The 13856-nt window shown below is 41.5% G+C and overlaps 1 protein-coding gene across 6 annotated transcripts in view; it reads left to right on the forward strand.

The window, feature by feature from the left end:
- SH3D19 (SH3 domain containing 19) overlaps positions 1-13856 on the forward strand; it is a 171740-nt gene that overhangs the window by 124577 nt on the left and 33307 nt on the right. For all 6 annotated transcript variants that reach the window (XM_082611159.1, XM_082611160.1, XM_082611161.1 and 3 more), the window contains exon 8: positions 2911-3018. In XM_082611159.1, coding sequence (XP_082467285.1) covers positions 2911-3018 — 108 coding nt within the window. The remainder of the gene's footprint in view (positions 1-2910; positions 3019-13856) is intronic.

Below are 13856 nucleotides of genomic sequence, written 5' to 3' on the forward strand. Positions count from 1 at the left end.
TGTTTGAATAAAATATATGCCGAGATTGGGGTCTTCAAATTCTTTCATTCTAGCTAGCATTACTCAGAACAGATGACACGTTCGGGGAGTTCAGTTCCAGGTAACGTTTGCAATAACGGGCTTTAATACCAGCCTAGCTCCCCCTTTTTATCCATCAGCACTGGTGTTTCCTAAACCCCAGATGTGTATTTTCCAGCTTGGAAGAACTGTTAGAATGTGCACAGTCCATCCGTTGGAAGGAGGATCGTGGAGACCTCCTCCCCCTGCACTCCTGCTGCACGCTGCAACCTGCTTCCCTCCTGCCCGCAACTGAGGTTCCTTCCCCCTTGCTCTACGTTTCCCCTTTCCAGTAGCATGTCTCACCTTCTAATAGACCACATGAATCACTCAATACATTTATTGTTTATTGTCTCTGTCTCCTGCTGGAGTGGAAGCATCACAAGGGCACAGTTCTTTGCTCTGTTCGCTGACGTATTCCCAGCCTCTAGAATAGCATTTGACGTGTAGCAGGCACCCGATCAATACTGAATGAGAAAAAGTGAAAGAGTAAGTTACAAAGAAATAGATATAAAATGATCCTGTTTGTGTTTTTCAAAATGCCTGTGTAATAATACTTATGATACAGGTTTGTGTTTTTCAAAGTACCTACATAATAATACATATGATACAGAAAAAAATCTGTAGACAGATACACATATTTTAGATAATAATTACTACTGCAGGGATGGGATTACAGGAGACTTTCTATCATATATTTCTTTTTTTTTTTAAGATCAACTTTTTTTTTAAATAAATTTATTTATTTTTGGCTGCATTGGGTCTTCATTGTTGCGTGCAGGCTTTCTCTAGTGGCGAGCGGGGGCAACTCTTCATTGCGGTGTGAGGGCTTCTCATTGCGGTGGCTTCTCTTGTTGTGGAGCACGGGCTCTAGGCATGCGGGCTTCAGTAGTTGTGGCTTGTGGGCTCTAGAGTGCAGGCTCAGTAGTTGTGGCTCATGGGCTTAGTTGCTCCACGGCATGTGGGATCTTCCCAGACCAGGGATCGAACCTGTGTCCCCTGCATTGGCAGGTGGATTCTTAACCACTATGCCACCAGGGAAGTCCCTATCATATATTTCTTAATGTTTCCCATTTTTACAATAAATGTTACTTTTGAAATGAAAAATAATGCTATAACAAAATAAGGAATTGATGAATTTCTTTAGACCTAAAAGAAGAAGCTTTGTTTGTTTTCTGGGGATATAGGTTACAATGGAAGAAAGTGATATTATTACAAGAGCCTTTTTTTGAAAGTTTGATATTGTTTTGATGATGCTGAGTTGGATTTTTGAGCATAGACAAGACTCGCCTCACTAATAAGCTAATAGACCGGTTTCCATAGAGGGGTCATCTAATTTTTTTTTTCTAACTAGCTTAATAATTATTATTTTACCTAGAATGCCATCTGGGGGCCTTACTTAGGTGATAGATAATAAGCTTAAAATAGGAGTGTACTTAACCATCCTATCTCCCCACCTCGCACCGTTACTGGCACGTGGTAAGCAGACATGTGAGATCCAGTGACTAGTGAGTGGGTGATGCTCTGGTAGCAGGTCTGAGAGTGGGGCTGCCTGAGAGCTGGGTGGAAGGGAAGGGCAAGTATCAAGGAGCTGAAAGGCCATCTAATCCTTAGCTCAGCGCTTCGTGTATCCTGAGAAGAGCTGGTCAGCAAAAGACGCTTTATTGAACTGCGGCTCATAACAGGCAGAACATGAATGCTGTTCATCACAAGTGCTGTGAAGTGCATTGTTTATAGGGAATATCTCCCTACAGGCGAGATGCAGAGAACAGGTTCCGAATACAGTATGTATTCATTCTGCCTCTTGTTGAATAAAGGCAAAAGCGGCCTCTTGAGACCCTGTGCACTGTATAGAGTGTGCATGATACAGCATTTGATTTTATTTTTGCTAATCTATTTATTTTTAGGTTTTTCAGCTTTTAAAAATTTTTTGGTCATCTTCCCCAAAAATGAAAACATTTCTACTACTAAACTACTAAAGGAACATCTACATTAAAGAAAAAAAAACTATTTCTTTCAGTAAAAAAGTTTGGTGGGGGATTTCTCTGGCCGTCCAGTGGTTAGGGCTCCACGCTCTCACTGCCGAGGGCCTGGGTTCCATCCCTGGTTGGGTAACCAAGATCCCACAAACCTTGCGGCATGGCCAAAAACAAAAAAAAGGAAGAAAAAAGTTTGGTGGTTATGCTTTTATTTAAAATACTGTCCCTAAGCACATACTGTCCATTTTAAATGAATGGGTTAAGATGGAGAATATATATCCTTGGCCCCAAATTAAATATTTGAAGGGAGATGTCTTCTTTCCTTTCCAGGATAAAACGTTTTCCGTTTTCATGTTAGCAAGGTGTACTTTCACTTCACTACTCAATCCGAGAGTGTTACTGCCAGGCTCCGGCGGGGTGGGACGAGGGGTGGGATGAGGCCCAGGGCTAGCCCTTCAGGGAGGTTTTCCAATGCAGGCACAGGGGTGGGGCAAAGAGACCTACCTTCCTGGGGGATCCGGGAAGTTTCACTATAGCGGGGAAATTGGCTGCATGTTTCAATTGCCCCTCATTTTCAGGCAGACACTTATGGAATGATGACACTCCTGTGAAAGATAGCTTCTACATAATTGAAGATTGTCCTGGATCTCTCTCATCAGAGAGGAAGAAAAGCCACATTAATTATTTACCGAGCGCCAAGTTATTTCCTTTCATTGGCCCTGACTTTGTTTTTGTCTCTGCAGACTGAGATTTTGTTTATCCATGAATAGTTTTCCCTAGGGCATGAAAAATATGACGATTTAATTATGAATGAGGTTTTTTGTTTGAGTCCATGTTAACTAAAACATGCAAAATACACTGTGTTTTTCATTAGATCCCTTTCAGCTCCCCACAAGAATAGAACCAGCAAAGGAACGAGCAGTACAACCAGCACCCACCAGGAAGCCCACTGTGATTCGAATTCCAGCCAAACCGGGAAAATGTAAGCACTTCTCTGCCTCATTTATTTGCTTCTCCAAGAGCCAGTGAGAAATATATGCTCATTTATCAACGTCTGCTTTTGAAATTATGTGTAATCAGCCACTTATTATTATTTTTCTGTTGAGAACATTTTCTTTTAACATCTCTATTGGAGTATAATTGCTTTACAATGGTGTGTTAGTTTCTGCTGTATAACAAAGTGAATCAGCTATATGTATACATATATCCCCATATCTCCTCCCTCTTTTATTTTTAATTTTTTAATTTTTTTAACATCTTTATTGGAGTATAATTGCTTTACAGTGATGTGTTAGTTTCTGCTTTATAACAAAGTGAATCAGTTATACATATACATCTGTTCCCATATCCCTTCCCTCTTGCGTCTCCCTCCCACCCTCCCTATCCCATCCCTCTAGTTGGACACAAAGCACTGAGCTGATCTCCCTGTGCTATGCGGCTGCTTCCCACTAGCTATCTACCTTACGTTTGGTAGTGTATATATGTCCATGCCACTCTCTCACTTTGTCACAGCTTACATTTCCCCCTCCCTGTGTCCTCAAGTCCATTCTCTGCATCTGCGTCTTTATTCCTGTCCTGCCCCAAGGTTCTTCAGAACCACTTTTTTTTTAGGATTCCATATATATGTATTAGCATACGGTATTTGTTTTTCTCTTTCTGACTTACTTCACTCTGTATGGCAGACTCTAGGTCCATCCACCTCTCTACAAATTAACTCAATTTTGTTTCTTTTTATGGCTGAGTCATATTCCATTGTATATATGTGCCACATCTTCTTTATCCATTCATCTGTCGATGGACACTTAGGTTGCTTCCATGACCTGCTTATTGTAAATAGAGCTGCAGTGAACATTGTGGTACATGACTCTTTTAGAATTATGCTTTTCTCAGGGTATATGCCCAGTTATGGGATTGCTGGGTCATATGGTAGTTCTATTTTTATTTTTTTAAGGAACCTCCATACTGTTCTCCATAGTGGCTGTACCAATTAACATTCCCACCAACAGTGCAAGAGGGTTCCCTTTTCTCCACAGCCTCTCCAGCATTTATTGTTTGTAGATTTTCTGATGATGGCCATTCTGACTGGTGTGAGGTGATACCTCATTGTAGTTTTGATTTGCATTTCTCTAATAATTAGTGATGTTGAGCATCCTTTCATGTCTTTGTTGGGAATCTGTATATCTTCTTTGGAGAAATGTCTATTTAGGTCTTCTACCCATTTTTGGATTGAGTTGTTTGTCTTTTTGATATTGAGCTGTATGACCTGCTTGTAGATTTTGGAGATTAATCCATTGTCAATTACTTCATTTGCAAATATTTTCTCCCATTCTAAGTGTTGTCTTTTCATCTTGTTTATGGTTTCCTTGGCTGTGAAAAAGCTTTTAAGTTTCATTAGGTCTCATTTGTTTACTTTTATTTTTATTTCCATCTCTCTAGGAGGTGGGTCAAAAAGGATTGTGCTTTGATTTATGTCATAGAGTGTTCTGCCTGTGTTTTCCTCTAAGAGTTTTATAGTGTCTGGCCTTACATTTAGGTCTTCAATCCATTTTGAGTTTATTTTTGTGTATGGCATTAGGGAGTGTTCTAATTTCATTGTTTTACATGTAGCTGTCTAGTTTTCCCAGCATGACTTATTCTCCATTGTATATTCTTGCCTCCTTTATCAAAGATAAGGTGACCATATGTGCATGGGTTTATCTCTGGACTTTCTATTCTGTTCCATTGATCTGTGTTTCTGTTTTTGTGCCAATACCATACTGTCTTGATGACTGTAGCTCTGTAGTATTGTCTGAAGTCAGGGAGCCTGATTCCTCCAGCTCCGTTTTTCTTTCTCAAGATTGCTTTGGCTATTCAGGGTCTTTCGTGTTTCCATACAAATTGTGAAATTTTTTATTCTAGTTCTGTGAAAAATGCCATTGGTATTTTGATAGGGATTGCATTCAATCTGTAGATTGCTTTGGGTAGTATAGTCATTTTCACAATGTTGATTCTTCCAATCCAAAAACATTATGTATATCTCCATCTGTTGGTATCATCTTTAATTTCTTTCATCAGTGTCTTATAGTTTTCTGCATACAGGTCTTTTGTCTCCTTAGGTAGGTTTATTCCTAGGTATTTTATTCTTTTTGTTGCAGTGGTAGATGGGAGCGTTTCCTTAATTTCTCTGTCAGATTTTTCATCATTAATATATAGGAATGCAAGAGATTTCTGTGCATTAATTTTGTATCCTGCTGCTTTACCAAATTCATTGTTTACCTCTAGTAGTATTCTGGTAGTGTCTTTAGGATTCTCTGTGTTTAGTATCATGTCATCTGCAAAGAGTGACAGCTTTACTTCTTCTTTTCCGATTTGGATTCCTTTTATTTCTTTTTCTTCTCTGAGTGCTGTGGCTAAAACTTCCAAAACTATGTTGAATAACAGTGGTGAGAGTGGGCAACCTAGTCTTGTTCCTGATCTTAGTGGAAATGGTTTGAGTTTTCATCATTGAGAACAATGTTGGCAGTGGGTATGTCATATCTGGCCTTTATTATGTTGAGGTAAGTTTCCTCTATGCCCACTTTCTGGCATGTTTTTATCATAAATGGGTGTTGAATTTTGTCGAAAGCTTTTTCTGTTTCTATTGAGGTGATCATATGCTTTTTCTCCTTCAATTTGTTAATATGGTGTATCACATTGATTGATTTGCGTAAATTGAAGAATCCTTGCATTCCTGGAATAAACCCCACTTGATCATGGTGTATGATCCTTTTAATGTGCTATTGGATTCTGTTTGCTAGTATTTTGTTGAGGATTTTTGCATCTATGTTCATCAGTGATATTGGTCTGTAGTTTTCTTTCTTTGTGACATCCTTGCCTGGTTTTGGTATCAAGGTGATGTTGGCCTCATAGAATGAGTTTGGGAGTGTTCCTCCCTCTGCTATATTTTGGAAGAGTTTGAGAAGGATAGGTGTTAGCTCTTCTCTAAATGTTTGATAGAATTCACCTGTGAAGCCATCTGGTCCTGGGCTTTTGTTTGTTGGAAGATTTTTAATCACAGTTTCAATTTCAGTGCTTGTGATTGGTCTGTTTATATTTTCTATTTCTTCCTGGTTCAGTCTCGGAAGGTTGTGCTTCTCTAAGAATTTGTCCATTTCTTCTGGGTTGTCCATTTTATTGGCATAGAGTTGCTTGTGGTAATCTCTCATGATCTTTTGTATTTCTGCAGTGTCAGTTGTTACTTCTCCTTTTTCATTTCTAATTCTGTTGATTTGAGTCTTCTCCCTTTTTTTCTTGATGAGTCTGGCTAATGGTTTATCAATTTTGTTTATCTTCTCAAAGAACCAGCTTTTAGTTTTATTGATCTTTGCTACTGTTTCCTTCATTTCTTTTTCATTTACTTCTGATCTGATCTTTATGACTTCTTTCCTTCTGCTAACTTTGGAGGGTTTTTGTTCTTCTTTCTCTAATTGCTTTAGTGTAAGGTTGGGTTGTTTATTTGAGATGTTTCTTGAGGTAGGACTATATTGCTATAGACTTCCTTCTTAGAACTGCTTTTGTTGCATCCCATAGGTTTTGGGCCATCATGTTTTCATTGTCATTTGTTTCTAGGTATTTTTTGATTTCCTCTTTGATTTCTTCAGTGATCTCTTGGTTATTTAGTAGTGTATTGTTTAGCCTCTGTGTGTTTGTATTTTTTACAGATTTTTTCCTGTAATTGATATCTAGTCTCATAGCGTTGTTGTCAGAAAAGATACATGATACAATTTCAATTTTCTTAAATTTACCAGTCCTTGATTTGTGACCTAAGATATGGTCTATCCTGGAGAATGTTCCATGAGCAGAAAGAAGCATATTCTGTTGTTTTTGGATGGAATGTCCTATAAATATCAATTAAGTCCATCTTGTTTAATGCATCATTTAAAGCTTGTGTTTCCTTATTTATTTTCATTTTGGGTGATCTCTCCACTGGTGAAAGTGGGGTGTTAAAGTCCCCTACTGTGATTGTGTTACTGTCGATTTCTCGTTTTATGGCTGTTAGCATTTGCCTTATGTATTGAGGTGCTCCTATGTTGGGTGCATAAATATTTACAAGTGTTGTATATTTTTCTTGCATTGATCCCTTGATCATTATGTAGTGTCCTTCTTTGTCTCTTGTAATCGTCTTTATTTAAACCTCTATTTTGCCTGGTATGAGAATTGCTACTCCAGCTTTCTTTTGATTTCCATTTGCATAGAATATCTTTTTCCATCCCCTCACTTTCCATCTGTATGTGGGTCTGAAGTGGGTCTCTTGTAGACAGCATATATAAGGGTCTTGTTTTTGTATCATTCAGCCAGTCTGTATCTTTTGGTTGGAGCATGTAATCCAATTACATTTAAGGTAATTATCGATATGTATGTTCCTATGACCATTTTCTTAATTGTTTTGGGTTTGTATTTGTAGGTCTTTTCCTTCTCTCGTGTTTCCTGCCTAGAGAAGTTCCTTTAGCATTTGTTGTAAAGCTGGTTTGGTGGTGCTGAACTCTCTTAACTTTTGCTTGTCTGTAAAGGTTTTAATTTCTCCGCTGAATCTGAATGAGATCCTTGCTGGGTAGAATAATCTTGGTTGTAGGTTTTTCCCTTTCGTCACTTTAAATATGTCCTGCCACACCCTTCTGGCTTGCAGAGTTTCTGCTGAGATATCTGCTGAGCAATCAGCTGAATCCTTATGGGGATTCTCTTGTATGTTACTTGTTGCTTTTCCCTTGCTGCTTTTAATACTTTTTCTTTGCATTTAATTTTTGATAGTTTGATTAATATGTGTCTTGGAGTGTTTCTCCTTGGATTTATCCTGTATGGGACTCTCTGTGCTTCCTGGAATTGACTGACTATTTCCTTTCCCATATTAGGGAAGTTTTCAACTATAATCTCTTCACATATTTTCTCAGTCCCTTTCTTTTTCTCTTCTTCTTCTGGGACCCCTATAATTTGAATGTTGGTGCTTTCAATATTGTCCTAGAGGTCTCTGAGACTGTCCTCAATTCTTTTCATTCTTTTTTCATTTTTCTGCTCTGTGGTAGTTATTTCCACTCTTTTATCTTCCAGGTCACTTATCCGTTCTTCAGCCTCAGTTATTCTGCTATTGAGCCCTTCTAGAATATTTTTGATTTCATTTATTGTGTTGTTCATCATTGTTTGTTTGCTCTTTAGTTTTTCTAGATCCTTGTTAAACGTTTCTTGTATTTTCTCCATTCTGTTTCCACGATTTTGGATCATCTTTGCTATCATTACTCTGAATTCTTTTTCAGGTAGACTGCCTAGTTCCTCTTATTTGTTTGGCCTCTGGGTTTTTACTTTGCTCCTTCATCTGCTGTGTGTTTCTCTGTCTTCTCATTTTGCTTAACTTGCTGCATTTTGGGTCTGCTTTTTGCAGGCTGCAGGTTCATAGTTCCCGTTGTTTTTGGTGTCTGCTGCCAGTGGGTAAGATTGGTTCAGTGGGTTGTGTAGGCTTCCTGGTGGAGGGGACTGGTGCCTGTGTTCTGGGGGATGAAGCTGGATCTTGTCTTTCTGGTGGGCAGGACCACGTCCTGTGATGTGGTTGGGGGTGTCTGTGACCTTATTATGATCTTAGGCAGCCTCTCTGCTAATGGGTGGGGTTGTGTTCCTCTTTTGCTAGTTGTTTGGCATGGGGTGTCCAGCACTGTAGCTTGCTGGTCATTGAGTGGAGCTGGGTCTTAGTGTAGAGATGGAGATCTCTGGGAGAGCTTTTGCCATTTGATATTACGTGTAGCCGGGAGGTCTCTGGTGGACCAACGTCCTGAACTCGGCTCTCCCATCTCAGAGGCTCAGGCTTGGCACCTGGCCGGAGCACCAAGACCTTGTCAGCCACTTGGCTCAGAAGAAAAGGGAGAAAACGAAAGAGAGAAAGGGAGGAAGGGAGGAAGGAAGAAAGAATAAAATGAAGTTATTAAAATAAAAACTAAAAGAATTATTAAAATAAAAAGGTAATAAAAAAATAAAAAGAAGAGAACAAGCAAAGCAATAAACAAATCCACCAATGATAACAAGTGCTAAAAACTATAGAAAAAACAAACAAACAAAGAAAAAAATGGATAGACAGAACCCTAGGACAAATGGTAAAAGCAAAGCTATACAGACAAAATCACACAAAGAAGCATACACATACACACTCATGAAAAGGGAAAAAGGAAAAAAAAAAAATATATATATATATATATATATAAAAACAGGAAGAGAGCAACCAAATCAATAAACAAATCTACCAGTGATAATAAGCTCTAAATATTAAACTGAGATAAACCTAAAACCAGAAACAAATTAGATGCAGATAGCAAACCCCAAGTCTACAGTTGCTCCCAGAGTCCCCTGCCTCAATTTTGGGATGATTTGTTGTCTATTCAGGTATTCCACAGGTGCAGGGTACATCAAGGTGATTATAGAGATTTAATCCGCTGCTCCCGAGGCTGCTGGGAGAGATTTCCCTTTCTCTTCTTTGTTCGCATAGCTCCTGGGGTTCAGCTTTGGATTTGGCCCTGCCTCTGCATGTAGGTCACCTGAGGGCATCTGTTTCCTGCCCAGACAGGACAGGGTTAAAGTAGCAGCTGATTAGGGGGCTCTGGCTCACTCAGGCTGGGGAGAGGGAGTGGTACTGAATGCGGGGCAAGCCTGTGGCGGCAGAGGCCAGCGTGACGTTGCACCAGCCTTAGGCGTGCCGTGTGCTCTCCCCGGGAAGTTGTCCCTGGATCACGGGACCCTGGCAGGGGCGGGCTGCACAGGCTCCCAGAAGAGGAGGTGTGGATAGTGACCTGTGCTTGCACACAGGCTTCTTGGTGGCTGCAGTAGCAGCCTTAGCGTCTCATACCCGTCTCTGGGGTACGTGCTGATAGCCGTGGCTTGCGCCCGTCTCTGGAGCTCGATTAGGCAGTGCTCTGAATCCCCTCTCCTTGCACACCCCGAAACAATGGTCTGTTGCCTCTTAGGCAGTTCCAGACTTTTTCCCGGGCTCCCTTCCGGCCAGCTGTGGCGCACTAGCCCCCTTCAGGCTGTGTTCACACAGCCAACCCCAGTCCTCTCCCTGGGATCTGACCTCGGAAGCCCGAGCCTCAGCTCCCAGCCCCACCCGCCCCGGCGGCCGAGCAGACAAGACTCTCGGGCTGCTGAGTGCCGGTCGGCACCGATCCTCTGTGTGGGAATCTCTCCGCTTTGCCCTCCGCACCCCTGTTGCTGTGCTCTCCTCCGCGGCTCTGAAGCTTCCCCCCTCCGCCACCCGCAGTCTCCGCCCGCGAAGGGGCTTCCTAGCGTGTGGAAACCTTTCCTCCTTCACAGCTCCCTCCCAGAGGTGCAGGTCCCGTCCCTATTCTTTTGTCTCTGTTTTTTCTTTTTTCTTTTGACCTACCCAGGTACGTGGGGAGTTTCTTGCATTTTGGGAAGTCTGAGATCTTCTGCCAGTGTTCAGTAGGTGTTCTGTAGGAGTTGTTCCACATGTAAATGTATTTTTGATGTATTTGTGGGGAGGAAGGTGATCTCCACCTCTTACTCCTCCGCCATCTTGAAGGTCCTCCCCTCGAGAACATTTAAAAGCAAGTTGTTTTCTCATAATTCTTTAGACGATTAGTACAGCAAATTTGTGTTTTTTGGGTTTTTTTAATTTATTTTTGGCTGATTGGGTCTTCGTTGCTGCATGCAGGCTTTCTCTAGTTGTGGCGAGCAGGGACTACTCTTCGTTGCAGTGCATGGGCTTTTCATTGTGGTGGCTTCTCTTGTTGCAGAGCATGAGCTCTATCTAGGTGTGCAGGCTCAGTAGTTCTGGCACATGGGCCCTAGAGCACGTGGGCTTCAGTAGTTGTGGCTTGCGGGCTCTAGAGCGCAGGCTCAGTTGTTGTGGCGCACGGGCTTAGTTGCTCCGCGGCATGTGGGATCTTCCCAGGCCAGGGCTCGAACCCATGTCCCCTGCATTGGTAGGCGGATTCTTAACCACTGTGCCACCAGGGAAGTCCAATACAATAAATTTGGTTTTTACTTCTCTTTAACATTGTCTTAGGCAGAGAGAATAGAGGGAGGCTGAAACTCAGAGTAATTATAATATCGTATGTTAGTGCCAGTAGTAAAGATTTGGTATGAAAGTTTTGAAACTGATAGCAAATACAGTTGTATATGTCTGTCAGGAATGTATTATTCCAATGAGCATAATCTAAATATAGCTATGTGTGAATTGTCTGAAGAGGAGTAGCCAAGAGTTATAAAAACATAACAGTGTATAAAAATATTATTTTAATTAGTATAACACTATGTTTTGATACACTTCCTTACTTGATTTTTCAGTGTTAGAATAAATGAAATTTTGGATGAATTTTATTTACTAAGTACTGCAGATACATCTGATATTATCATAAGAGAGAAGCCAAGAGGGCCAGAACTGTTTACCTTAGGCCCTAGAGATTAGAAAAAGCGTAAGTATGTATGCACATGCATGCACATGCAGTGGGTTCCAGAGCCGTTCCTGGGTGATCACACAGCTTCCTCTGTGAGCCTCTGCTTTCCTTTCGTTTCCTTCAGTGCTTGTGCACAGCCCAGCTGCATGCTTGCCTTTGTCTGACGAGGTTCGGCCACCCCGTTCCTGCCAACGGCAGAGCAAGTGTCCCAATGCTTCACCTGCAGCATCCCAGGGTGACATTGTAGGCATACCCTGGAAGGCCATGAAACTTAGCTTAGGGGTGTGGTTTCTCTGTAAAATACTACCTAGAAGAATCACGTTGGTTTTAGTCTCTTGATGGTTTTATTAACTGACGGCTCTAAGCCAAGTAGTGAGAAGATTGAACGGAGTTTCTATGAAGAATGAGGAGGAGAGAAAGTCAAGGGCACCAAATTCTAGTGGGTTCTCGCTTCTTAGGAGCGTATATGGTAGTGTTAGACTGAAGACCTGGTCGTATGTTTCTTTTGACAGTATTATATAGCCTACAGATCAGTGACAGGACAGCTCATCGGGTTGTCGGCCTGCTCACTGTTACCTTGTTAAAAGTATTTAGGGGCTTCCCTGGTGGCGCAGTGGTTGAGAGTCCGCCTGCCGATGCAGGGGACACGGGTTCGTGCCCTGGTCTGGGAGGATCCCACATGCCGCGGAGCGGCTGGGCCCATGAGCCATGGCCGCTGGGCCTGCATGTCCGGAGCCTGTGCTTCGCAACAAGAGAGGCCACAATGGTGAGAGGCCCGCGTACCACAAAAAAAAAAAAAAAAAAAAAAAAAGTATTTGGGATTTTAATAAGCTGCGTGAGATAGAATGATAATAAATATTACCTGAAGCTCATGTGGCTTTATGTAATACAACTTTTACATTTAAATGTATTCTCCTGTTGTGTCAGGGTCCCCCAGATCCCCATGTTTGATGATTTGCTAGGAGGACTCACAGAATTTAGCATAGAGTTGTGTTCGTGGCTGTGATTTATTATAGCAAAAGTATGCACAGCAAAATCAGCAAAGGAAAAAGGTGCCCGGGGCAAAGTCTGGAGGGAACCAGCACAAGTTTCTAGGAGTCCTCTCCCAGTGGAGTCACACAGGGTGTACCTAACTCCACTCAGATGTGAAATGTCAATCAGGGAAGCTCATTAGAGACTCAATACCCAGGGTTTTTGTTGGGGGCTGGTTACATGGACACCTCTAGGAATTTTGGCATGTACCAAAATTCCAGATTTCCCAGAAGGGAAGCAGGTGTTCAGCATAAACCATATTCTTTTGTTTTATCTGTTCTAGAAATGGTGCGAAGCTTCCCAAAATCCAAGTTCCTAGGTGCCAGCAAGGACCAACTTTGTGACTCAGGCCTGCTATGTTTACTCTTTTCTACACAGTTATAAATTGGATTAATACTCCTGAAATCCTGAGAAGGGTATATTGAGAAAGCACCTTTATTTATTATCCTGACAAAGCTCCAGGAACTATTAGAAAGCTGAGTTCTGTACTGCTATATGTGAGAGAACTGAAGTGCCAGTTCCTAGAGAATTCTTTCTATTTGTATCAAAAACCAGTTCCCCAGAATTTTATTAATACGATTATTAAGCAATGCATATATTGCTGTGGAGGAAAAAAAAAATAAGACTTTTGGTGTCCAAAGAACTTGGAATGGACAGGAAAAGAAAGGAACAGCTTTGTGGTGCAAAACTCCTTGCTCTGAACCTGTCAGCTTCTTCCCCTGGGGACCTGTTTCTTCTGACTAGGATGTCCTTTCGCCAGATCTCTGCATGGCTCCCTCCTTCACTGTTCCTTCAGGTCTTTGCTCAAATGCCACTTTTCTCACTGAGCACTCCGCTGACCACATAGTTTGAAATGGAAAATCCCCACCTCCCCCACATACCCACCAGATAATTACTATGTCCCTTCCTTCCCATGAGCTGTCTCCTCTCTGCTTTCATATTCTTACTGCTTTGTACCCTTCAGTAAGGAAACTGCAGCACAGAGAAGCTCTTCAAGATGGCGACTGAGTTGGACTGTCCCTGTGTGTCTTAATTCCCCGCGCAGCACTGCCTCTCAACTAAGAACGCTCGTCTGTCTCTAAATCATTGTTTTCCTAGGAGCTGGCCTGGGTATTTTCCCCCTTTTGAGAGTGTTTTCCTGTCTGTGGATAAAACAGGAACCTGACAAATCATCCTCTTGTTTTGTTATAGGTTTTTCATGTGAAATGGAAGCAGAGAGTGTTCATTTGAATGGGAAAAATTCCTATCTCCTTTAAATGCCCGAACCAGTAAAAGGTGGCTTTAGCCTTCTTTAGTATGTTACAGTCATCCTCTCTCCAAGTGTTTTGCACACAGATTTTAATTAGCTGTCACTAATTAAATCTGATCATCTTTGTTT

This window comes from Mesoplodon mirus, assembly GCF_964341445.2.
Source record: "Mesoplodon mirus genome assembly, chromosome: 2".
Classification (NCBI taxonomy): domain Eukaryota; kingdom Metazoa; phylum Chordata; class Mammalia; order Artiodactyla; family Ziphiidae; genus Mesoplodon; species Mesoplodon mirus.